The 27,581-nt window shown below is 36.3% G+C and overlaps 2 protein-coding genes across 2 annotated transcripts in view; both read left to right on the top strand.

Annotated features, from left to right (window-relative positions):
* Positions 1-1,498, top strand: part of LOC125802539 (uncharacterized) — a 4,746-nt gene extending 3,248 nt beyond the window's left edge. The window contains exon 3 of the mRNA XM_049480921.1: positions 1,415-1,498. Coding sequence (XP_049336878.1) covers positions 1,415-1,498 — 84 coding nt within the window. The remainder of the gene's footprint in view (positions 1-1,414) is intronic.
* An 18,632-nt stretch (positions 1,499-20,130) lies between these two features.
* On the top strand, positions 20,131-27,276 carry LOC111191504 (fibroblast growth factor 19-like). Its single transcript, XM_022666631.2, has 4 exons — positions 20,131-20,254; positions 22,404-22,481; positions 25,051-25,154; positions 26,986-27,276. Exons 1-4 carry the CDS (start codon positions 20,131-20,133, stop codon positions 27,274-27,276), a joined length of 597 nt encoding a protein of 198 aa, XP_022522352.2.
* The last annotated feature ends 305 nt before the right edge of the window (positions 27,277-27,581 follow it).

Genomic DNA, 27,581 nt, shown 5'->3' on the forward strand with positions numbered 1-27,581 from the left:
TTAAAGAACTGCTCATACTGAAAGCATAATACTGCAGCTCCAAGCCAACATACTGTGACAACAAGGAACACAGAATAAAGGTAAGTTGCTCTTACAGCCTACAACACTGAGACCTGGCAATTAACATCCATATTACACTAATGCATAACTAGGATAAGGTAGCTTTGGGCAACAGCCAACACAAAGATGGTAAGTAAGGGAGAGGCCACACCCAATATGCAAATATGTGGTGCCAGGAGCCTGTTGGAACGAACGAACACTGTAGAAAGAGCAATGACACATGTAGTATAACTAAAAGGTTGGTTAAAATCACATTTTTTTCATTGGTTCAACAAGCATTTTTAGGTTTTCAGGTTACAGTTTTCTAAACTCATTTTATTGGGTTGTACTGGCCAACTTAATCATATTCTCAACTTAATAATATAAGTTCTGCTGACTAAAACATAAAATCACTTTTTAAGCACTTTTATGATGTTTCACCTACAAGTATGTACTTTATGACTTTATTTTAACTCTATTATATCTTATGATGTTATTTTCAAACAAAAAGCATTTTATTGAACATGATGCATCAAAAAACCTATTAAAACACTTTCTAAAAAAAAAAAAAAAATCTAAAGATGGATATGAAGGTCAGATTAGTGTTGAGTATTTTTGTGATGGTAAGTTTTTTTTTTTTTTTTTTTTGATGAACTATGGTTCTGTAAGCTTGATTTTCACCTGATTTCTATACATTTTAACACTATTATTAGCAATACAATCGTATTTCAACTGAAGTTAAATGTTCCACAACAATAAAATTAATTATGAAACACGATATTTCCACCATTTTGTCTGTCAAAAATGGCCCAAAACACTAAGCAGACACGCAGACACACACAGACGGCAATGCATAGAGATTCAGTCATATGTTGCCAGGTTTGCATAGAACCCTCAAGGGGAGTTGCCAGTACAGAACCCTCACTGGGGGGTTTCTGACTGAAGTGTACAGAATGACAGACAAAATGTGTTTTGATATATGTTTTTCACAAAAAATGAGCCAATGCCAATGAGTTTGAGTTAGAAAAAATATTTTTTTTGTATCATTTGATGAAAAATGAAAATGGGTCCCACAGACCTGAACACCACACAAGGGTTAACTATTTATTGACATGTAAAATACAAGATTATCGAAAAAAAGTGATGCTATTATGCAGTATAAAAAAAATATTATCATTTTCTAATTTCAAACCCTGGTGTGAAGCATGTGGTATGTGTGCTGTCTGTAAACTGTTCATATTTCTTATTGAACATGAGCTGCACTCAATACCTTCTACATCCCAGAAGCTTAGCAGGCATCAGTTCTTCTCAGTTCCTGTGTTCAGTTCAATGATGCAAAAAAAGCTAACAGAGTGTCAAATACCTGCAACACCAGGACGCCATCATCATCATCATCATCATCATCATCTTCTTCATGAATATTCAGGATCCACTGCTCAGAATCTGCTGTCTCTTGTGATGGTGGTGCTCCTTTGAATTGCCGCTAATGAAGATCAGGCAGTAAATCTAAAGAAACACATGTAAAGTAAGTTAGTAAAACTTATATGACAGCCCACATCTTAACCAGCCTTTTAAAGATTTTGTCATTTTTCAGTCAGTTTCAGTTCTTCTTTTGTTTTGTTTGTTTAGTAAATGAAATTGTTTTCTACTCTTACTCAAAACAGGCACTCAAGGTCAAATAACACATGGCGTGAATGTAGGCCTGTCACAATAATTGCAATATCGATCTATCGTACAATAAATGAACATGACCTCAATATTTTTTGATAATAATGATATTGTCTATTGTGTTTATTTGTATGTTTGTTCACATATATAACAGTGAACAGTATTTTAGCCAGTCATGCTTAGATAACTGTGGCTCCATACACACAGTGTGGAGTAAAGTAGGTGAAGAAATAAGTATATGATTCCCAAACTAATTATAATAAATGCTTATTTAAATTTTTGCTGTCTTTAAAATGTGTATAATTAATTTTTTATGCTATTCTGTTATCATTACATCAGTGGCATTTAAAATAAAAAAAATCAAAAATATCGGGTATCGCAATAATTTCTGGGACAATATATCATCCACAAAAAATGCTTATCGTGACAGGCCTACGTGAATATTTTACAAAATACAAATAAGTCACACTACAATTTTACACATCTTCACATTTTAGTACATAGTTACTGTTTATTTGCTAAATTTGGCATTTTCCAAAATTCATTTCTGATAAAGGTAATACATATCCATAAAAACCCAGCAAACATGCCCACTAGGGGTGGGCGATATGGCCCTAAAATAATATCACAATATATTTTTGCGATAACAATAATCTTGGCGATATGACAAAACACTTTTAAAAAAACAATTTCAAAAATACACTATACCCTGCAAGAAAATAAAAAATCTTGCAGTTAGAGCTGGGCGATATGGCACGAAAAAAAAAAATCAGATTTTTTCCACAACTAAAATCTCCTAAAAGTTGCTAAAAGTCGCTATATGATGTCATCACCTAATTTGCATAATATGTTTTTGAAGCTGTAAAGGATTAACATTGTGAGAGAGAAAAAAGTGAGTAAAAACACTCTAAATATCTTAGAAATGATACAAATAAACTCCAACAAATGAACAACTTCTGTTGCTTTTTAAATAGGCAGTCACGTCTCAAAATAACTTTATTTTTATGTAAATTACATAAATCAGTTTTTTGCTGTGTTGTTAAATGTTATTATAACAGCAGTTTTTTATTTTATTAAATTTTTTTAGCTTTCTTAAGTTTTCTTTATTTTCAAACCTATTATAGACAAATTGTTGAATAGCTTTTTACAAAGAGGGAGACACTGTGGAGGAGGTGAGAGAGGCTAAGCTCAGGGGAGCGTCTGTGGTGAAAATTAAAACTCAGAGAAAATCGATTTTCATAAAAACACATCGTCCTTAACTGTCGATAAAATCGATTAATTGCCCAGCTCTACTTGCAGTGTATTTATTTTTTAAAGCACTTTCTCACCATATGCCACCGTACATCACACAAAAACTTATTAAAAATAACACAACCTACCAGACTCACTCCAGTGATTGGATCACCCTTCAGGTACCAAGAGTTTTAACTGAACTTGGAAAATCTGCTTTTAGCCACAGAGCAGCACCAGTGAGCTGGAATTATTCACTACAGGAAACTCTAAAGCTCAGCTCGCTGGTGTCACTAAATAATTTTAAACTCCTAGTTTCTAACCACCTTCAGACAGCCTGACACTGTTTCAGCTCATTTTAGTTTTTTTATCATCTTTGGTATGTTTTAAGATTCTTTATTTATTTTTATTAATTTATTTTTAATGTGTTTAATGTGTTTAGTTTTTTATTTATTCATCTGTAGTTGAATTTTTATTAGTTCTACTACCTTTTTTTACCTATGATTTTATGATTCCAATCTTAATATTTTTTAAAATTATTATCCTTTTTTTTAATAATTCTTATACCTTATTATAATGCTGTTTTTTATGCTTTAGTAGATTTTGAGCAGTCTTGTACCCAGTCTTTAGGGTCGTTGTCTGCTGATAATGTCCTGGAACTTTAACAAAATTCTTTAACACATTTCTGTGATAAAATGAAATGTTTTACTAATGAAGAAACAGACAACTTGAATATCGTCGCCGTCCAATGAAAAACACCTATCTCCAAGACAGCCACTTTACAAGAGAGAGAAAAAAATATAAAAAGTCAATGAAAAAAGAGTTAATTTCATTTTAAAGAGTTTCTATTGGTCTGTTCATCAAGAAATTTTGGCACAGTGTAAGAGACAGTTTGTCTGTTCAAATTATGTAGTAAACTAAAAATCAACAAAAATGGAGATAAGTGTTTTTTTTTTTTTTTTTAAACTAAACAAAAAACAAACAAACAAACAAACAAACAAAAAAAATAATAATAAAATAAAATAAACAGAAAATAAACAAACATACATATATACACATACTCACATATCTAACTATACATATGCTTATACATATACACACATACATAAATATACATACATATTAATACATACACATAAATACATACACACACACGCACAGTTACTTCTATTCTATTGTTTTTTGCAAAAATATGTCATGTGTTACGGATTATGTCATGAAATGCCTACCACAATGGAGGCAAGAAACCGCCACCATGCCCCTGCGATCCAGAGGCAGATAGTAGGGGTGGGAATCGTTTACTATCTCACGATTCGATTCGATTCCGATTTTGGGGGCCACGATTCGATTCAAAATCGATTTTTGATTCAAAACGATTTGAATTATAAAAATTTCTGCTTCTGGCTTATGAATCTTATTGAAAAAAAACCCTCCATAATATACACTGGTCCTGGAGCAAGTAATGTGTTACAAAAACAATAAAATGTGCAGGAATGTGGGTCCTCAGTGACAGAGGAATCACTGGGATATCACAATGACGTTAATGAACAATAAATAAATAATAAATAACACTGCTTTATTACCAGGCTACTAGCGGTGGTGTGTAGGTGACGCTGCTGGGCTGATGTGATGATAGCAGTGAAGCGCTAAAGTTCAGGAGCAGCTGCTGATTAACTAGTTAACTTTAAGGTCGTTGTATTTCTTCAGAAAGGGGGCAGGAGGTGGAGAAATTAATTCATATTGTCCATTCCTTAATTCCTCTGTGATGAGGAGCTGAAATTAGCTCTGATTAGCTTATTGTTATTTTTCCGTTCCGCCTTAAATGCTGCAGCCCGCTGCCACCTGTAGCGTTATTTAAGGTGGAACTGGAAAGTTAGCTAGTTAGCTAGCTAACAGTTACTGAAACTAACTACTAGCGATCTTTTTTATGCTTGTTATGAAGCATTCTGCCATAAAACATTGAAACTACACGTTAATCTAAGGTAATATAGTGCTTGTTCTGCCATCTTACCGGTGATTCTCAAACACCTACGCTCTGTGTGTGTCTGGAAGATCTCCGTTTGAAGGGACAAGCCCTATCCCCAGGGTTGCCAGGTCCAACAAAAATACCCAGCCCAAAATCAGTCTAAAACCCGCCCCTCAGAATCGATTTTGGGACATTTTAAATCGATTCTGAATCGTAGTAAATGAGAATCAAGATTCTTATGTGAATCGATTTTTTGGCACACCTCTAGCAGATAGGGAAGAACCCAGTGGACCCAGACCATCCACAGCCCATTAGGAGCCCAGAAGACCCGCGGCCACACATCCCGATGGTAACCATGTGCACACCCCAGATGAGGACGGGGGAGACTCCAGACGAAGCCCCCATGGCAAAGAGCAAGAGTCCAGAGAGCCAAAGGAAGCGAGCAGCCCACCCCCCCGGCAGGCCAGCACCCCCTGCACGAGCCGAGCATGCGGCCCCCGAGATCCCAAGCACCCGGGAACAGCCCGACACCCGGCAGGCCCCCCCCCCACGCCAAGGGGGCCCAAGCCACCCCCAGGCCACGGCCACCTAGGGGGCGGGCCAGAGACCATATTAGGGCATCCGGCCACGCACCCATGGACCCACGGACGCCCACCCCCCCAGGAACGGCAGTGACGATCAGCGGAGAGCAGCGTGGAGCGGTAGGGAGGGCAAAAACCCGCCCTCCGCAACCATGTCCCACAGGTGTCCATGCTCAGTCAGCCCCAAACCCAGGACCAACTGTTCACGCACACATGCACATTCACACACCCGTCACACACACATCCGTCACACATACACCCGTCGCACACGTGCACATTCACTCACAGACCAGTCACACACACCAGTCACGCACACCAGTCACACACACCAGTCACACACACCAGTCACACACACAGAACATACATAGACACCTAATGCAGGCATGCGGGCACCAGTACCGAGCCAGCGGCAACCTAGGGAAGCAGCCAGCCCGGCCCCGAACAACCACCCGACCCACACCCCAGGCAGGGTGCACGAAACCAGGGTGTGAGAAGACCTGACCCCCCTCCTTCCCCCACCCAGCATGTTGCAGTGATATGAATGTGTGTAATGAGAAGAATGAATGAAAGCTACAGTGCTATTAAAATTGGAGGGACAGCTGTAATATGAGAACTGAATAACAGCACCCAACCACACTGCCCCCCCAAAGGCCCTCAATGTCTAAAATGCAAAAATAAAATTGAGGAGCAGGGAGCACCTGCCCCCCAAAACCCTATGTGTAATATGATGTGTGTAAGCTGTATGATGAGTTTGTATGTGTAATGCGATGTTAGACTGAGTAGGAGTCGGGGAAGGGCCAGGAAAGGACCGAGGGGCAGAGGACAACCCCGCGGAGGAAGAGAGCCAACTACTGCTGGCTCACTAGGCACCCAGTTCCATACACCCAACCGCAGTACAGGGAAGGCAAGTCCAGGGTGTAGAGCGGCTACGGCCCCAGGACACCGCCGCTCTGCAAGACAGCGCCCCCATCCCCACACTGCAATACAACATAAATACACATCCCCACTCACATACAAAAGACAACAGATATTACACACACGCACACACACACGCACACACACACACACACACACACACACACACACACACACACACACACACACACACACAAACACACACACACACATTTACACTCAACATCCCACTCTTTCTCATACACACACAGTGGTCCTGAGCCCAGGACCAACTGGTCTTAAGTGGGAGACTGCCGCTTCCCCACCTGAGCGCCCCTACCTCCCCACAGGGAGGGCACCCAGAATCCCGGAATGCCAACCAGACACCCCAACACGGACCAAACCACCACCCCCCACGACGGCGCGCCCAAGAGAGGCATAGACCCTCCCCAGCGCAGGGAAGGACCCAAACAGGCGACAGACGCCCACGGGCACCAGGGCCCCGGACTCCGCACCCCGACCGCCACAGGGGAACCCAGCCAACCGGACAGGGCCAGCACCCACCACCATGGGCCCCCCAGACCCACACCCCAAGACCACAAGAGCATACATCCAGCCCCCCCCCACCAACAACCAGGGCCCGCACACAGAGATCACCAAGCGGCAGCCACCGTCCCCAGTCCAAGGGCCATCAGACACCCGAATCCCCCGATTGCCCCCCAGCCACCTGCCGGACGCACCAGGAGACACGACTACAGCCGCCCACCCCCATCATGTGATGGAGCTGATCAGTGGGAACCAGAGAGATTCAAATGTAGCCAATTGGTTTTTTGAGGTTGCAGACATTCTTTCCAGACTAATGTGGTCTAAAAGTAAATTTCTATAGTGATTTATGCATAAATCATTTTTTGATTTCCACTTCATGAGGATAGTTTTCTTAGCGATGCATAAGACAGTGAGAACTATGTGCAATATATTTGTTTCCATGTTTAGTTCACTTACATCACCTAAAATGCATAGTTTGGGTGAAGCTGGGATATTGCAATTAAACCAGGTAGATAAGTCTTCACATATCATCTTCCAGAATCTCTGAACAGGCATGCAAAACCATATAGCATGTATATAATTCTCAATATGATTGCCCGAACAGTTAGTGCATATATTTGTTTCTCTAAGGCCCATTTGGAACATTCTATGCCCTGTATAATGTGTTCTATGGAGAATTTTGTATTGTATGAGTTGTAAATTTGGACTTTTCGTCATTTTGAAATTGTTTAAACATATCTGTGTCCAAAAGTTCTTATCTGGGTTCATGGAGAGATCTCGATCCCATTTTGTAATTGGGAGGGATATTGAATCATTAATTTTGGATAATAACTTATATATTTTTGATAACAATTTAGGAGTATAGAGATTCATGAACTCTTTTATCAATACTGGGATTTCTAATGTTAGATTATTTAAATTAAATCTTGCTTGTATAATGGACTTCAATTGTAGATACTCCAGAAATTTGCTACTGCTAATTTCGTATTTTGAAATAAGATCTTCAAATGACATAAAGGTCCCCTCCTGTATAACATGTTCTAAATTCTTAATTCCTTTCTCTTGCCATTGTGAAAAATTAATAACTGTTTTTTTCTGACATATATCTGGGTTGTTCCAAATGGGTGTCCTTTTACATGGTATTAGTGAAGACTTAGCTATCTTTAAAAACTCCCACCAAGCTGTCAGAGTGGTGTTTATGTTTAGGCTTTTAAAGCAGCTATAGTGTTTAATACTGGAGCTAATGAAAGGTAAGTCAGAGATTTTCACTTTTCCACTGAGTGTTTGTTCTAGGTCCAGCCATGGGCTGCCTAAAGGGTTTGTTTTAATCCAACTTGTAACATATTGCAATCTATTGGCTAAAAAATAGTGATAGAAGTTTGGTAGTTCTAGACCACCATGGCATTTTAGCTTCTGTAAAGTCTTCAGACTTATTCTCGATGTTTTATTTTTCCATAAAAATTTTGAAATGTTTGAGTCTAATGACTTAAACCAAGCAGCAGGAGGTTTATTAGGGATTAATGAAAACAAATAATTGATTTTAGGTAGAATCAGCATTTTTACAGTAGAGATAAGTGTTTTTTTGGACAGCGACGATATGTTCTTTTTTTTTACTCAATTGCCAAAGTATCAGATCAGGACTTATAATCTACACATAATCTACACTGTGTGTCAAACCTTTTTTTACTGATTATTAAAACATGCACATATTAACTTGAAAGAGGATTCTTTATACAGCTTTAGTGAATTATTTACTAAATCATCTTAAATAGAGGGAAAATGTACATACTGTTCCTGTCAAACGGCCAATATATACAGAGCAAAATTATTATACTTACATTACATTTCAGTGTTCAGTGTATGTCTTGTCCTTCAATCATATAAACTGCACAGCTCTGCTCCTGGGCTTTTAGGAAAATAAAAAAACAGGAAAGACACTGTAAGATGTTTTTACATATTTTACAAGCCTGCTTTTAATTAATCCACATACATCATGGAGTAAAAACTGTTCTCAAATTAACATTAAAAACAACAAAAAAAAACTATATAAAAAAACTATACTTTAAATAGATCAGAAATAGATCTATACTTGCCATGTCATGTAAAGTCAAGTGAAATCATAATTTTTTTTGCTAAATCAATACCTATATGTAATTACAAATTTATTAAATTACACCTACTATAAAATAAGTATACTCACAATATGTTTTTTGCCACTCATCTAATTGACAAAAAATATGCATTTTGTCCATAAATTAATCACTTTATTTTTACATTTATATAATTTTTAAATTCACATTTTATCCTGCATGTTTTAATATAATATTAATTTAATTTAATAATACAATATGCTTTATCTATACCTTTACAGTTCCAAAACAAATTAATAGCACCATAATTATATTACTGCCTGAGAAACTACTGTGATAAACTACATTATTTTACTAAAATAATTAATTTCACTTATGTAAACCAGATATAATAGTATAATATTCGCAATTAGTAAAACATAAACTGCTTAATAAAATGCTTATTAATGTATAAATCATTTTTTTTATTAATTCAGTTGTACTGTATCAGAGGGAGGCCAGGCTCCTACAGCCCCACCCAAGCTGCGTTTTCATTGGTTCAAACACCTATCACTCAGTTGTTCTTCCCTCTCTCACAGTTCTCCCTCTCTCCATGTAATTCTGACAGGTCTAATATATAATAATAATAATAATAATAAGAATAAGAAGAAGAAGAAGAAGAAGAAGAAGAAGAAGAAGAAAAGAATAGTAATCAAACTGCTGTATTTTAACTGAATAAATATAGTACATATTTACTGTACACATATTTAAGAAATTACAAATACATTTATGCATTTTATAATATTGCTGTAATATTATTATTATTATTATTATCATTATTATTATATAACAATAATAATAATAATTTAAAAAGTAATAAGTAACATTAATGTTTAAAAAAAATTACAAGTAAATATGTTAATTTTTAATATTGCTCTTTGTTTTGTGTTATTATTAAAATAATAATAATAATAATAATAATAATAATAATAATCAAACTGCTGTATTTTAACTGATTAAATATAGTATATATTTACTGTATATATATTTAAGAAATCACAAATAAATGTATTATTTTATTAATATTGCAGTATTAATTTCATTATTATTATTATATTATATATATATATATATATATAAAAAGTTATAACAAGTTTTTTTATATTGTTGTACTAATAATATTAATTACAATAATAATAACAATAGCAATAATAATGTAAAACATTTAATAACAATAATAATAATCAGCAAACTGTTTATTTAATGCTACACAAAACTATAATATATTTATTTGTATTAATGTAGAAGAAATTAAATAAACGTATGAATAATTTGTATTAATATTATTCTATAATTTTGTACTATTATTGTAATAAAATAAAATAAATAAATACTACTAATAATAATAAAAATAATAATCAAAAAAAAAAGAAAACAAAAATTATAAGGTTAATAGTTAAGCTAACCTAGCTTAGCTAACCTAGCTTAGCTAACCTAGCTTAGCTATCACCAACTAATTAACACTTTACCTGCAGAATTAGAGACAGATACAGCCAGGAATATAACTAAATAAAATTTAACAAAGTTACACACCTGAAAGTCTTTCGTTTCTTACCTTTTAAAGGTATATTTATCAGTAAAGATCCTCAGCTCGCAGCTCCTCAGTCCGTTCCCACAGTTAGTTAGCGTTTGCCAGGTAGAGTAAACTAGCTAGTTAGGTTAGCTAATGTTACATTTACCTTCATATTTTACCAAATTCGTATTTTACTTCCCTCTAAGCAGCGTCAGAACTTAAATAAACTTAAACCAGCGATAAAATATAAGTTAACGCTAAGAATAAACTCTATATATAATCAGGAGAAGCAAATATTGCAGTATTAATCCTGTAACTATCCGCTCATTAAAGCCACGGCCTGTAACTAGTTAGTTAATTAGCTAACCGCCCTGAAACCCTGAGAGCCCTCCCAACACCTAACCAATCAGAGCGAGGCCAGGCTCATACAGCCCCGCCCATACCGCGTTGTAATTGACTCAAAGACCTGTCACTCTGTTGATCTACCCCTCGCAGTTTCTCTATATCTCTCACTCATTGTTTCTCTCTCACTTTTACTGATCTAAAACCTGTGAATTAATACATTTATCCTGCATTTATTTTAAAATAAAATGTTTCCCCAATAAAATCCTAAAATCAAAGCTCAAATATGACATGCCACATAGATTACATTGTTATAATAATAATAATAATAATAATAATAATAATAATAATAATAATAATAATAATAATAATTAAAAAATGTTAATTATAATCAAGCTGCTTATTTATGAAATAATATATAGCACTATTATATTTACTGTATTAATTTCTAAGAAGTTACAAACAAATGTATATTATAATAATAATAACAATAATAACAATAACAATAATAATAATAATAATAATAATAATAATAATAATAATAATATTATTATTATTATTATTATTATTATTAAAACAGCTACTACTACTAATTATACAAATTCTACTACTACAACTAATAATAATAATAATAATAATAATAATTAATAAATAAATGAAAAACGCATTATGTGTAATATTATGGCCAACAAAACTAAATGTACATATATTTATTAGTAATTTCGCAAAATATACACATATTCTAGTATTGTATATATTATATAGTATTTAATAAAAAAAAGTTGTTCGAATCTTCTTCTTATTTTTTTCTTCTTCTTCTTCTTCTTCTTCTTCTTCTTATTATTATTATTATTATTATTATTATTATTATTATTATTATTATTATTATTATTGTTATGAGCCTATAATTATTATAACATATTGTACAAAATATAATAATAAGAATAAGAATAATATAATGAAAAATAGAGTAATTTTACATTTTTGAGAAATTACAAGTAAATGTATAAATCTTTTTTATTAATATATTATTATTATTATTATTATTATTATTATTATTATTATTATTATTATTATTATTATTATTATTATTATTATGCTGTATTACTACTGTTATAATGCTGCAACTACTACTACTTCTATGGCTGCCTATACTTAAAACCCACACTGGACCCACAGTGCATAAATTGGTGGATGCTGAAACTGTGATCAATTCAAGGCTCAATTAAACAATTATTGCCAATACAAAGTATGGCCATTGTGCAGAGGGAGGACATATATCACATACAGCAATGAGATTTTTTTATAAGTAGAATAAAAGACAAACATAAAATTTGAGTGAAAAGGAAGGATAAAGGTTTTAACATGCAAATAATGTGTTAAACTACTACTTTCTACAACTAATTATTAATTATATTAAATAAATGTTAGCTTTGCAGATTGTGGGTAGAATATCTCCCTCTCCTGGTCGTGCTGAGTATTACATATTGCCCATAGCCAAATGCTTTATTGTTGAAATGACATGTTTGCCCGGTTCTGCAATACTGCAGATTCGTATTTCACTGCATTTCTGTCTTCTTTTGCATTTAAACCTGTTACTGCATGTTTAAAATGATCACATATTATATCCAAATATTTGTGGACACTCTTATAATTAATAAATACATTAAATTAATTTAGCTATTTCATGTTGTCAGCTGCTGATACAGATCTGTACATGTATATGCACACACACAACTTGTTAAGTCCCTGTAGAAAAGTATTGCCAATAGAATAGGGCCGTGCCTAATGACGTGAGCTAGATGGGTATAAAGAAATCCCAGCATTGGTCTGTTAAGAGGAGGACCTGTAATGTTCCTTGAAATGATGGCTGAAGCTCCATCCAATACTTTTGGGATATGTTGGGAGTTGAGGTTAATGAGGAGGTGGACTGATGATCATCCATCATCATCCTGATCATCCTGACCTCACTAATGCTCTTGTTTCTGAATGCATTCATGAATGCTCCAACATCTTATAGAAAATCATGTTGTTTTAGTAAGTAGAGCCTTAAAACAGACTTTTAACTACAGTTCGTTAAATGAGAAAATCTGCTCAGAATGATGTTAATGAACAGTGCAACACGGAAGAAGACCTGTTTTTTACAGTAACCCTTTCAGACCCTGCATCCATTACAGTGGACATCATGGATTTTCTTTATTTTAAAACGTTGTGTTGTATATAACACTATTTGAGAGCTGTTGTCCATCAGAATAGACCATGAACAAGCCAATGAATAAGTTTATAAATCAGTGAAACAGTAGCTTGGCCCCAAGTGCCCACCGAATTGGAAAAACAGCAAAGTAACAGCTACTTTTTAACAATTTAATGTGTTATAGAACATTTTAATCGTGTTTTTCACTGGTTGGGGATGGTTTATGAAATAGGAAATATTGCACACAGGCTTCCAATCCAATGGAAATAAAAAAGCTATTAAACATTTTAGTTGGTTTGATTATTATATTTGCTGTATACATTTCATAATAAAATGTTAGAGTCTTTTTCTGTGCATTACAGACAGAATTTTTTTTTCCATCACTTAAGATAATTCAAGTCTAAAAAGTTAAAGAAAATTGTTTATACTCGTTGCAACAAACCCAGCAAACCAATCAATTGCCTAGATTGCCTAGGGCCCCAACCTGGCCTGGGGGCCCCAGACAATGACCGGTTATGAACTAAATGCAATGACAAATTGCAGCTGGCAAAATATGAACTTCAGCAATATTTAAGTGGAGTTACCTATTAGAAAAAAAGAGAAAGAAAAGCAGAATATACTCTTTTTAATACCATTTTAGAAGGAAAAATGACTGACCTTTGTCAATATGGTGCAGTTAAATTTAGTTCCCATTATTTCAATTCATCTCCCCACATTGAATAGTCTCAGAGGCTCCACTGGTTTTTACTTCTTTTGGTGTTGGCTTGGAAATAGGATAAAAGTCTCCAATAGAGAGTTGCCTTATTATGAGTAAACCACTGCTTGATGTTTTAGCATTTCATGGTCTCTCCTGTTCTAAATAAAGCTAGGTAGGTAGGTGGGGAGGTAGGTAGGTAGGGGAGGGGGGGGGGTAGGTAGGTAGGTGGGGGAGGGGGGGAGGTAGGTAGGTAGGTAGATGGGGAGGTAGGTAGGTAGGTAGATGGGGAGGTAGGTAGGTAGGTAGATGGGGAGGTAGGTAGGTAGGGGAGGGGGGGAGGTAGGTAGGTAGGTAGGTAGGTAGATGGGGAGGGGGGGGAGGTAGGTAGGTAGGTAGGGGAGGGGGGGAGGTAGGTAGGTAGGTAGATGGGGAGGTAGGTAGGTAGGGGAGAGGGGGAGGTAGGTAGGTAGGTAGGTAGGTAGGTAGATGGGGAGGGGGGAGGTAGGTAGGTAGGTAGATGGGGAGGTAGGTAGGTAGGTAGATGGGGAGGTAGGTAGGTAGGTAGATGGGGAGGTAGGTAGGTAGGGGAGGGGGGGAGGTAGGTAGGTAGGTAGGTAGGTGGGGAGGTAGGTAGGTAGGTAGGTAGGTAGATGGGGAGGTAGGTAGGTAGGTAGATGGGGAGGGGGGGAGGTAGGTAGGTAGGTGGGGAGGTAGGTAGGTAGGTAGATGGGGAGGTAGGTAGGTAGGGGAGGGGGGTAGGTAGGTAGGTAGGTAGGTAGGTGGGGAGGTAGGTAGGTAGGTAGGTAGGTAGATGGGGAGGTAGGTAGGTAGGTAGGTAGGTAGATGGGGAGGTAGGTAGGTAGGGGAGGGGGGGAGGTAGGTAGGTAGGTAGGTAGGTGGGGAGGTAGGTAGGTAGGTAGGTAGATGGGGAGGTAGGTAGGTAGGTAGATGGGGAGGGGGGGAGGTAGGTAGGTAGGTGGGGAGGTAGGTAGGTAGGGGAGGGGGGGAGGTAGGTAGGTAGGTAGATGGGGAGGGGGGGAGGTAGGTAGGTAGGTGGGGAGGTAGGTAGGTAGGGGAGGGGGGGAGGTAGGTAGGTAGGTGGGGAGGTAGGTAGGTAGGGGAGGGGGGGAGGTAGGTAGGTAGGTAGATGGGGAGGTAGGTAGGTAGGTAGATGGGGAGGTAGGTAGGTAGGGGAGGGGGGTAGGTAGGTAGGTAGGTAGGTAGGTGGGGAGGTAGGTAGGTAGGTAGGTAGGTAGATGGGGAGGTAGGTAGGTAGGTAGGTAGGTAGATGGGGAGGTAGGTAGGTAGGGGAGGGGGGGAGGTAGGTAGGTAGGTAGGTAGGTGGGGAGGTAGGTAGGTAGGTAGGTAGATGGGGAGGTAGGTAGGTAGGTAGATGGGGAGGGGGGGAGGTAGGTAGGTAGGTGGGGAGGTAGGTAGGTAGGGGAGGGGGGGAGGTAGGTAGGTAGGTAGATGGGGAGGTAGGTAGGTAGGTAGATGGGGAGGTAGGTAGGTAGGTAGATGGGGAGGTAGGTAGGTAGGTAGGTAGGTAGATGGGGAGGTAGGTAGGTAGGTAGGTAGGTAGGGGAGGGGGGGAGGTAGGTAGGTAGATGGGGAGGTAGGTAGGTAGATGGGGAGGTAGGTAGGTAGGTAGATGGGGAGGTAGGTAGGTAGGTAGATGGGGAGGTAGGTAGGCAGGTAGATGGGGAGGTAGGTAGGTAGGTAGGTAGGTAGGGGAGGGCGGGAGGTAGGTAGGTAGGTAGGTAGATGGGGAGGTAGGTAGGTAGGTAGATGGGGAGGTAGGTAGGTATGTAGGTAGGTAGGGGAGAGGGGGAGGTAGGTAGGTAGGTAGATGGGGAGGGGGGGGGGGTAGGTCGGTCGGTAGGTAGGTACGTAGATAGATAGATAGATAGATAGATAGATAGATAGATAGATAGATAGATAGATAGATAGATAGATAGATAGATAGATAGATAGATAGATAGATAGATAGATAGATAGATAGATAGATAGAGAACTCCTGTGGTAAAGTAATATAAACATGATCCAGGACTTGATTAACCAGAATTGATTTAACGCTGCCAGTTTTAGTGTATCATCCTAAACCTGAAACAAGTCATGAGTCAGTCCCACAGCTACTAACTGGAATGCACAAATACATTTTCCAAAGTATTGTTCACTTTTTCCCCACTATTGGGACATTCTGGGGACTCTTAGGTCACTACTTTCAGTTTTGTCCCATGCTGACAACTTCCACAGAGTTGATTTTAAGTTGATTTTTAAGAGCTACACACTTTTTGGAGTGAAATCAGCTTTTTTAAAACAGTTAAACTATATTGAGCTCCTTTTTAAACTAAAAGTAGTGCTCATTTAACTCCTTAAAACATTAAGCTAACACTAAATAAAAGTTAAAACTGAATTAGAAAAAGATTAGTTGATCAATGTGACAAAAATTGCTTATTCAGGGAATTAATTCATGGAAATGTAATATAGCATAGATTATTTCCAGCACTTTGTCACACTCTACAGTACAGAAAATGGTAACTTGCTCTTATAGCCTTCAACAGATAATATAACAGATAATATAACAACATAAGATATAAGATATAACTTGCTATGGTGGGCAAGACACACACCCATAAAACAAATCAATGTTTCCCAGAAGCCAATAGGAAATTATATATATATATATATATATATATATATATATATATATATATATATATATATATATATATATATATATATATATATTAGCATTCCTTAGTACATTAAACAAAAACCTAAATTTCCCATTGGCTTCTGGAAAACTTTATATGTATATGTAATTTTTTAAAATACACACACAAAAACTAAACACCAATAGCAAAGAAATATAAAAACAAGAGACAGCTATACAGACATATTAGTGGAAAACGAAAATACTTCAGCCCTATATAGACATAAATATGTAAGCCATTTTTTTCCATAGACCATAATTCAGGCACACAAGTGCTTAAAGGGAAAGATTTTTAAAATGTCATTATGCCAAAGGCTAATTGTGGGTGCCTTGTCATCAAGCCACATAATTAGGATATATTTATGTGCAATGAAAACTAACTTACTAGCGATATAAATTTGACGTGGTGCAAGATTGACCTATACCATGTATAAAGAACTGTCATGGACAGGCAGGGTCAACAACCAGCAATGATTAAAAGCATGACGAGACGGAGCGCCAATGCATCAAATGATCCAGAAGGTTGAGTACAGGTGCATGCTGGGAAATGATGTCTTTCTCAGGAGAACTAGAGATCATAGCAGGCAGACAGACAGTGACAGGACTGATCATAGACTGTATATAGCTGGACAGAGCATCGTCTCTCAAAAGTGAAGCCACCACAGGTCGGGCACCCCCTGCTGTTCGGTTGCAGAAAGCTGTGTAACCCCACCCATCCCCATACTGTAGGTTTCAATGGCAAAACAGACAACTTTCAATCACGTTTTTTTTCTAATATACTGTAATTCTACCTCCTTTATTTAAATGCAGCAGCTAGTGTAACCTCTGCTTATATTGTAAAATTTTATATCCCCACAAAACTCGCTTTTTAAAACGTTATTCAGCTCTATTCAAAAAAGGTGTGGTTATTGTAAAAGGGCTGCTTATGGGCGGGACCAATAACAGACCGTCAGCTCCGCATCGCTCTACAGCCTGTGACCTCGAGGCAGCCCTCAGGGGCGGGGTTATTTAAATGAGTAGGCTGTCTCTCCACAGTCTTTTCCCTCCTCTGGTCTCTACTGCGCTCTCCAGACTCGGGTATCAGGATCGCCAACATGGCGGAAGATTTTGGCTTCATTTTCATTGAATGAATGGGAACGGCGACACGGCGTCCATCTTTTTTACAGTCTCTGGGACTGACACAATATGTATTGAGTAGATTCTATAGTTTGTTTTGTCTTTAATTTGGGTAACAGGATGATAATGCCGATGTCTCTGTAAGAAAATACATTGGCAGAGTTTAATTGAATCTCTGTGGAGTTGGGAGTCTACTAGTTTATTTGGGTTAACACTAAACTATAAAACTCCAACATTAAACACCATTTAAAGCCCAATAAGTCAAAATTACACTTTAAAAGTTCAGTTTTTGCTGTGATCAGTCAGTCAGAGATGAATGAATCCTGGATATGAGTGTATTAGCCTTATTGTTGCAGGCATTCACCGTCACATTCCTTACTGGACTTTCAGATGTTTAATTCTCTTCACTAATCTTCAAGCTGACCCAGAGTTTTCCACAGTAAGGCGTAATAAATCTTAGGACAAATGCAAGAGACCCGTCTTCTAAAGAAGCTTTTAACTGAATCTAAAGCTTTAATCTCATTTATATTATACACAAACGAATAATTCTCTCTTAATTACTCACGCTTTAAATGCTGAGTCAGTCCTTCACACACGCAGCAGCTGTAGCTGATGATGGTTTAAGTGTGTTTACAGCTGTCTCTAAACACGTTTCTACAACCGAGAAGTCAAACTGTGATCGTAAATTACTTCAGAACACTTACAAACACTGACATCACCAGAGAACACCATACACACACACACACACACACACACACACATATACACATACAGTATTGTGCAAAGGTTTCAGGCACCTGTGGGAAATTGTTGCTGCTGGATGCCTAAATTTTCTTCGGGATAAATGAATGAAGTCAGTAAGTCAGTAAGTAAATAAGTAAGTAAGTAAGTAAGTAAGTAAGTAAGTATGTCAGTAAGTCAGTAAGTCAGTCAGTAAGTCAGTAAGTAAGTCAGTAGGTCAGTCAGTAAGTCAGTAAGTCAGTCAGTAAGTCAGTAAGTCAGTAAGTCAGTCAGAAAGTAAGTCATTAAGTAAGTCAGTCAGTAAGTCACTCAGTAAGTAAGTAAATCAGTAAGTCAGTCAGTAAGTCAGAAAGTAAGTCAGTAAGTAAGTCAGTCAGTAAGTCAGTCAGTAAGTCAGTCAGTAAGTCACTCAGTAAGTCAGTAAATCAGTCAGTAAGTCAGTAAGTAAGTCAGTAAGTAAATAAGTCAGTAAGTCAGTAAGTAAATAAGTCAGTAAGTCATTCAGTAAGTCAGTAAGTAAGTCAGTAAGTCAGTAAGTAAATAAGTCAGTAAGTAAGTCAGTAGGTCAGTCAGTACGTCAGTAAGTAAGTCAGTCAGTAAGTCAGTAAGTCAGTGAGTCAGTCAGTAAGTCAGTAAGTAAATAAGTCAGTAAGTCAGTAAGTAAATAAGTCAATAAGTCAGTCAGTAAGTCAATCAGTAAGTCAGTAAGTAAATAAGTCAGTAAGTAAGTCAGTAGGTCAGTCAGTACGTCAGTAAGTAAGTCAATCAGTAAGTCAGTAAGTAAATAAGTCAGTAAGTAAGTCAGTAGGTCAGTCAGTACGTCAGTAAGTAAGTCAATCAGTAAGTCAGTAAGTAAATAAGTCAGTAAGTAAGTCAGTAGGTCAGTCAGTACGTCAGTCAGTAAGTCAGTAAGTCAGTGAGTCAGTCAGTAAGCCAGTAAGTCAGTCAGTCAGTCAGTCTATCTATCTCACATTGAATGAGAAGACGAGGTGTGTTTAAACTTTTGACTTTTGTACTGTATATTAACCAAGTAAATAACGTTGCTTTTTTCAGACTGTCCCTGGTTTTTCTGATTTGGGGTAGGAAAGTAAAAGGTTTTGGCAAATGTACAAAATTAAACATTTAAAGTTTACTCTTTTTTAAGTTTTTAAAATTCCTCTCTCTCTCTTTCTCTCTCTCTCTTTTTCTCTCTCTGACAGCAGCTGGGATATTATAAACAGTAATAAATCCTGGTCGTGTGAGAGCGTGTTAAGGGTGACTGTTACTGCTGCTTGTGTATGTGTACGTGTGTGTGTGTGTGTGTGTGTGTGTTAAGGTGAAAAGTGTGTGTGTGTGTGTGTGTGTGTGTGTGTGTGTTGTTTATGAATGAATCACGACTCTTTAGCTGTAGATGTTTTTCTACCATGCTCTTTAATAAACCAAAGCAGGAAGACGAATACGACAGAGTGTGTATATGTGTGTGTGTGTGTGTGTGTGTGTGTGTGTGTGTATGTTTAAGCGTGTATACCAAAGTTAATTTCATCAGAAGTGCTTATTTAGCAGAATTTCTGATTCACGCTCTGAGGCTCCGCCCCCTCTGGCCTCCACTCCTATAAAACACCTTTAGGCACTAAAGCGTCTTATTGTACTGATACAGATACTCCTGTCTAACCAGGATTATTTATTTAATTTATTACACTATTTATTTATCATTATATATATATATATATATATATTTATTAAGTTTCTGGATTCAGCGTTTGGGGGAATATCTCAGAGATGTTTGAGTTTGCTGTGGTTTCTCTGCTCCTACATCTGCCTCTGTCTCTCTCTCTCCCCATCTATGACTCCTCTCCTCTTCTGGCCTTTGATGACCAGGTCCGGCAGATACACCTGTACACAGGTAACATCACACCTTTCCTTATTCTTCCTCATTCTCATTTTAAGGATTTAACCTCTTGGAATGTCTTGTCCTGTATACAGGCTACAGGTGAAGGTCATAAAAAAAAAACTTTTTTTCTGCAGTAAAATAACTTATTAAATTATTTCTCTCTGCATCACTTAATAAATTAATAATTCCAGATCAGTAACAGGAATCAACCCAAATTCTGCATGTTTTGAAAATAGACGTAAAAAACAAGACAAACATAACAAAACTAAAGATTTGGATTTATATTCAGGAAAAAATATAGATTTTAAAATGAAGTTTTAGGGAAAAGAGCCAATTTTATGATTTTATTCATTATATTTTGACATTAGCAGATTTTACTTAAATATATATATTTTATATTTTCTTTAGAAATACAATTATGTATTTCAGTAATGTTCCTTATCAAACATGAACGCTTTTATATGTAATGCTTGAATAGAAATCAGGCAGAATTTTTTTTGTTGTACATTTATTTGTCTATTGCATTTTTACTGTTCTATGCTTGTATGGTTTAGTGTTATATTTCTGATTATATACTGTATAATGATTCTGCTGTTACACAGAATCCTTTTGTGTATTTCCAGTTGTGTTGGTTTTCTGGAAAAGGCTAAATCAAGCAGAACCAATAGAAATGCTTCAAGATTACTTGGAATTAATTATTTTTGCATTGATTTCCACTGAAAGTTAAGAATTTTTTTTTCTTTCTCTTGAAAGCTGTTGTTGGTATGTAAATATGTATACAGAGTGAGTCAAAAGTCACGGGAATGTTTATAAACCTGTCTCTGGAGAAATGGCCATGTTTCGAACATAGCCGGAAAGATAGGACACACATTAAAGCAGAACTCTGGTGTAAAATGGATTTTTGTTGTAGTAAAACATGATAAAAAGTTCTTATCTTTGATGAATAGCAAACCTCCGTTCTCCCACAGCGTTCAGAGATCCAGAAATTTTAACAGCTTGTCCAACAAACACCCTTCAGACTGGGAGATAGGGAGCATAATTTACCCTGATAAATCACTTTTTACACCCTTATCCAGCTCAAAGTAGCTCCACACCTCCTTACTAGAATCTAGAGTCCTGACATTTAAAACAAGGCATTAATAACTTAAAAAGTGCACAAGAGGCTTATTAAAAACCACTGTTTACATCCTATAGTTCTAGTTTCAGCTCAGAGCGCCGTCATCACTGTACTGATAATGTCATAGATATATATATACATAGACTCTGCATAGCAAAGCAGCCTGCACCAGCAAGCAGGCTATGCAAAGTCTATGTGGAGCTACTTTGAGCTGGATAACGGTGTAAAAAGCGATTTATCAGGCTAAATTATACCTGGTGTCACTCAGTCTGAAGGGTGTTTAAACAAACTGTTCAAATTTCTGGATCTCTGAACGCTGTGGGAGAACGGAGGTGTGCTATTCATCAAAGATAAGAACTTTTTATCATGTTTTACCACAACAAAAGTCCATTTTGTATTAGAGTTCTCCTTTAAATGCAGTGTTATTTAATTATGTTCTGCATTGTAATTTAATACTAAACTAAACCATCCAAACTATGAAGACAAACTTATTAAAAATTATTTAGTAAGCAAAAAAACTGTTAAACAAACCAGAATATGATTTATATTTTAGATTCTTTAAAGTAGAACCTCTGGATGATGGTGCACATCTCTGCTGGATTTTCTCAGTACGCTTTATGAGGTAGAGTCACCTGGAATTCAGACTTTCAGTTAACAGCTGTGCTGAACTCATCAAGAGTTAATAACTTGAATTTCTTGTCTCCTAATAAAGTGTTTGAGAGCATCAGTTAAAGTAAAGTAGTGAAGAGGTAGAGTTACAGGTACTTTAAAGGAATTCTCAAGTGCAGTCCCAAAGACCATTAAAAACGTAATGATGAAACTGGCTCTCATCAGGCACACCCAAAGAAAGGAAGAGCTACTATGAGGAAAAGCATAAAAATGAGCATAAAAACACAGATAAAGAGATACAGTGTTCAACATTACAGCAACAAAGTTCAGTTACACCCTAAACTCAGATACACTCGATCAACCTACTGTTTTATTTGTTAATATGTTTCTTCTGACTGATGATGTGTTTATTTTATGTTTTTTTTCTTTATGCAGAAAGTAAACACAGAAGCCTCTTCCTCGCAATTTATCCTAACGGCACCGTCACTGAAGCACCCACCCAGACAGAGCACAGTGAGTCACCACAGCTATAACTGCTTCTTACTGCCTCAGTGTTCAAAAATCACTTTATCACAGTCCGAGTCAACTCTTCAAGTTTGGGCACCCCTATTAATCTTAATCATTTTTAGTTGTAAATATTTGGGTGTTTGCAACAGCCATTTCAGTTTGATATATCTAATAACTGATGGACACAGTAATATTTCAGGATTGAAATGAGGTTTATTGTACTAACAGAAAATGTGCAATATGCATTAAACCAAAATTAGACCCTTATCATTTTATTGATTTGAATACTCCTAACTACTTTTTACTGACTCACTGAAGCACAGAATTGGTTTGGTAACCTCATTGAGCTTTGAACTTCATAGCCAGGTGTATCCAATCATGAGAAAAGGTATTTAAGGTGGTCAATTGCAAGTTGTTCTCCTATTTGATTCGGTCAACAATACAGCGCACTTTGCACAAGGAGAAGCTGTATGGGAGAGTGATGCGAAAGACACCATTTCTGCAAGCACGCCACAAACAGAGTCGCCTGAGGTATGCAAACGCTTGCACAACACAGCTTCTCCTTGTGCAAAGTGCGCTGTATTGTTGACCGATGCACAGTGACACCATCTGCAGCAAGATGATGCTGCAGCTCTTTGGAGGTGGTCTGTGGATTGTCCTTGACTGTTCTCACCATTCTTCTTCTCTGCCTTTCTGATATTTTTCTTGGCCTGCCACTTCTGGGCTTAACAAGAACTGTCCCTGTGCTCTTCCATTTCCTTACTATGTTCCTCACAGTGGAAACTGACAGGTTAAATCTCTGAGACAACTTTTTGTATCCTTCCCCTGAACAACTATGTTGAACAATCTTTGTTTTTAGGTCATTTGAGAGTTGTTTTGATGAGCCCATGATTCCACTCTTCAGAGGAGATTCAAATAGGAGATCAACTTGCAATTGGCCACCTTAAATACCTTTTCTCATGATTGGATACACCTGGCTATGAAGTTCAAAGCTCAATGAGGTTACCAAACCAATTTTGTGCTTCAGTAAGTCAGTAAAAAGTAGTTAGGAGTATTCAAATCAATAAAATGATAAGGGTGCCCATACTTTTGCACCGGTCAAATTTTGGTTTAATGCATATCGCACAATAAACCTAATTTTAATCCTGAAATATTACTGTGTCCATCAGTTATTAGATATATCAAACTGAAATGGCTGTAGCAAACACCCAAATATTTACAACTAAAAATGATTAAGATTAATAGGGGTGCTCTAGTGTTCTCTAGTGTTTCAGCTGCATATATGCTTATATATGAAAATGAATTTATTTTAGTAGAATGTAAATATATTAAAGTTAAAGTTTAGTTGGACTGGAGTTTGTCTGGAGTTCTCTTAAATCTCTGCACCGATCATCTTCATACTAGGCTACAAAATCAAATATATTTACATTAGAGTACAAATATACTTCCTATTGTTGCTGTCTTTTGTAAGTAGCACTTCTAGTATACTTCGTTAGGTATACAAATATATATTTTAATATACTGTAACTGTACTACAATTTTTAGCGTGTTACAAATTTACTTTATTGTTTTTTTTTAGTAGTAGTAATTTAATTTACTTTCTAAAAAGTTACATGATACATGGTACTTCAAGTGAACTACTGTAACAGCTGTTTGTTATGTAAAAAAATATATTTGGAAATAAGTATTTTAGAACTATATTGAATTACATTAAACTAAAAATATATTAAAGTTAAAGCTTAGTTAGACTGGGGTTTGTCTGGAGTTCTCTTGAGTCTCTGCATGGATCATCTTCATATTAGACTACAGAATTAAATATATTTACATTAGAGTACATATATGCTTCCTATTGTTCCTGTCTTTTGTAAGTAGCACTTCTAGTATACTTCGTTAGGTATAAAAATATATATTTTAATATACTGTAACTGTACTACAATTTTTAGCGTGTTACAAATTTACTTTATTGTTTTAATTTACTTTCTAAAAAGTTACATGATACATGGTACTTTAAGTGAACTACTGTAACAGCTGTTTTTTTTAATGTACAAAAAATATATTTGGAAATAAGTATATTTTTAGAACTATATTGAATTACATCAAACTAAAAGTGTACTTCATAGTATTGTTTTTTTTTTTAGAATACACTATATTGTTATTTTTAAAAAGTACAATATATTGATGAAAGCATAATATTAATGTACTTTTAATATATTTTAAGTAAGTACATAAATCTGTTAGTATATTTACAGCATATTCATTATTTCTCAATGTTTTAAGTACAATTAAGTATATATATTTGTTCACCAGGGCAGTTAGTGCAGTGTACCAAATGTCTGGCTGCAAAGTGTATTTTCAATTTTTTTTTTTCTTACAGATATTTACTAATTTCTGTTCCAGCATTACTATTGGCTACTATTAATGGCATGCATTAGTTAATTGACAGTCAGAGAGTTGCTAGCTAGCTGATATACTGTATGACATGCAATATAAATCTAAATACTTTGACACCTTTTCAAATTAAGCTAATTTTAGCTAACATTAAAACATTTAATTCACTATATTTCTATTCCCACAGCGCTGTTGGAGCTTAAAGCAATAAAACCAGGTGAAACAGTGATTCTGGGTGTGATGTCATTACTCTACCTGTGTGTAGATTCTTCTGGTCAGCTGACAGGACTGGTGAGTCATGTGACTATATCACTTTTTTCAGCTCTTAAACAGAGAGAGGTACGGTGGCCGAGAAAGCCCAACGCAGTGCAAATTGAAAAGCGCTGCAAAAGCACAAAACACATCCATCAAAATTACAACACAGGCGCAGCAAATAGAAAAACGCGCTGCAAATAGAACCACAACACAACGGAAGTGAGTCACAACACAACGGAATTTTCCCGGGGGATCTTAAAAGATACTGTACCAGCTAAGCTGCGTCTTCAGTAACGTCTCGGACTTCACTATGTGTACAAAGGACAATAAGTGGCAAACAAGGCGTTTTGTGAAGCAGAACTTTTAATAATATGCACACAACCGTGGTAATCACAGGTAATAAACATAACTTACTTTTCAGAAGCTTGTTTGCCACTTATTGTCCTTTGTATACAGCTGGTACAGCATCTTTTAAGGTCCCCCGGGAAAATTCCGCTGTGTTGTGACTCACTTCCGTTGTGTTGTGGTTGTATTTGCAGCGCGTTTTTCTATTTGCAGCGCGTTTTTCTATTTGCTGCGCCTGTGTTGTAATTTTGATGGATGTGTTTTGTGCTTTTGCAGCGCTTTTCAATTTGCACTGCGCTGGGCTTTCTCGGCCACCGTAGAGAGGCCAAAAAAAGAGCTGCAACCACTGTTAAACACATTAAAAAGAGAGAGAGAGAGGATCTCTCACCCAAAAACTCTGATGTACTTACTTAAAATATATTAAAAGTACATTAAAATTATACTTTCGTTAAATGTTTGAAAGTAAACTTTGATCATACTTTTTAAAAATGGACTAATATAAAGTACACTTTTAGTTTAATATAATTCAATATACTTCTAAAATACTTATTTCCAAATATACTTTTGTACATTTCTAGCAAAGTGTGTTAAAACCTACTGTTACAGTAGTTCACTTAAAGTACAATGTATCATGTAAATTTTTAGAAAGTAAATTAAGTTACTACTACTAATTAAAAAAAAAAATAAAGTAAATTTTGTAACACACTAAAAAATGTAGAGTACAGTATATCAAAATATATTTTTATACCAAACACAGTATATCAGAAGTGTGCTACTTAGAAAAGACAGGAACAATAAGCATATATATATATATATATATATATATATATATATATATATATATATATATTTATTTGTACTCTAATGTAAATATATATCACATATATTTAATATCAATTCCTAGAACATATACTCTAATATACCTGGTGTATAATTAATAGTGATACAGTTGTAAAACTCTAATAATTAAATTATTATAGATTTACTGTAAGCATATTTAAAATATAGGGTTACAAACATGAAACAGTATAAATGTTTAAATGTTACTTAAGTATATTTAAAATAGTTAAATTTTATTTAGTACAGTTAAGTACACTTAGCACAATTTAAAAAAGTAAGATTTTTGTACTATTTCTACATTGTAATTAAAGTATATAATAAGTAAAAAAAAAAAGTTGTTCCATTTTATCTCTCTTTAAATATACGTATTGATAATAATGTGGCAACAAGAACAGTTTAGTGCACTAAAGCACTATAATAATAATGCTTAATATACATGTTTTCTATAATGTTATAGAGGCTAAACTTCCTGGAACCTTTTTAAAACGTTACTAAATGCTCTTATAACATTTTCTGTTAGAAGAGACTGCACTTCTTTTTCTCATTTCTCATTTAGTGAGAAATCAGACTATTTACTGATGTTGGACCCAGAATGCTTGTTGAACAAATAATCTGAAAATAATTCAGATTTTTATGTGCATAAATAAATGTTCACCATCTGCTGAAATCTGTTTGCTTCCAGGAACCCACTCTGCAAACAAATACAGCGGACTGCTCCTTCACTGAGCTGCTACTGCCTGACGGATACACCTACTTCATCTCAGCACACTATAGACTTCCTGTAACCCTACTGTCCTACTCTCATTTCCTAAAACTCAGAAACACTCTGCCCATAGACACTAAAGCAGCAGCAGACGAACAGCAGAACCCTGATTGGTTTAAAGGAGAGGTAGATCTGGACTCTGACGATCCCTTCGGTCTGAGACAGGCCGTCCAATACCCCAGGAGCCCCTTTTTCCACATGGATCGATGAAGAAACACCAGCACTAAAGCAAAAAGCAAAAAAGACTAAAGGATGGATAATTACCAGTAAACAATCACTAACTCTTAACAACTTAACTCTTAAGCAGGGGCGTCGCCTGGCCTGGGCTTCCGGGGCTTTAGCCCCGAATCATTTTCCAGTAGCCCCAAATCATTTCGGTCAGCTCAGCTCATAGACTGTATATAGCTGGACAGAGCATCGTCTCTCAAAAGTGAAGCCACCACTGGTGTGGCGCCCCCCGGCTGTTCGGTTGCAGAAAGCTGTGTAACCCCGCCCATCCCCATAGGTTTCAATGG

Source organism: Astyanax mexicanus, chromosome 6 (assembly GCF_023375975.1).
Source record: "Astyanax mexicanus isolate ESR-SI-001 chromosome 6, AstMex3_surface, whole genome shotgun sequence".
Classification (NCBI taxonomy): Eukaryota; Metazoa; Chordata; class Actinopteri; order Characiformes; family Acestrorhamphidae; genus Astyanax; species Astyanax mexicanus.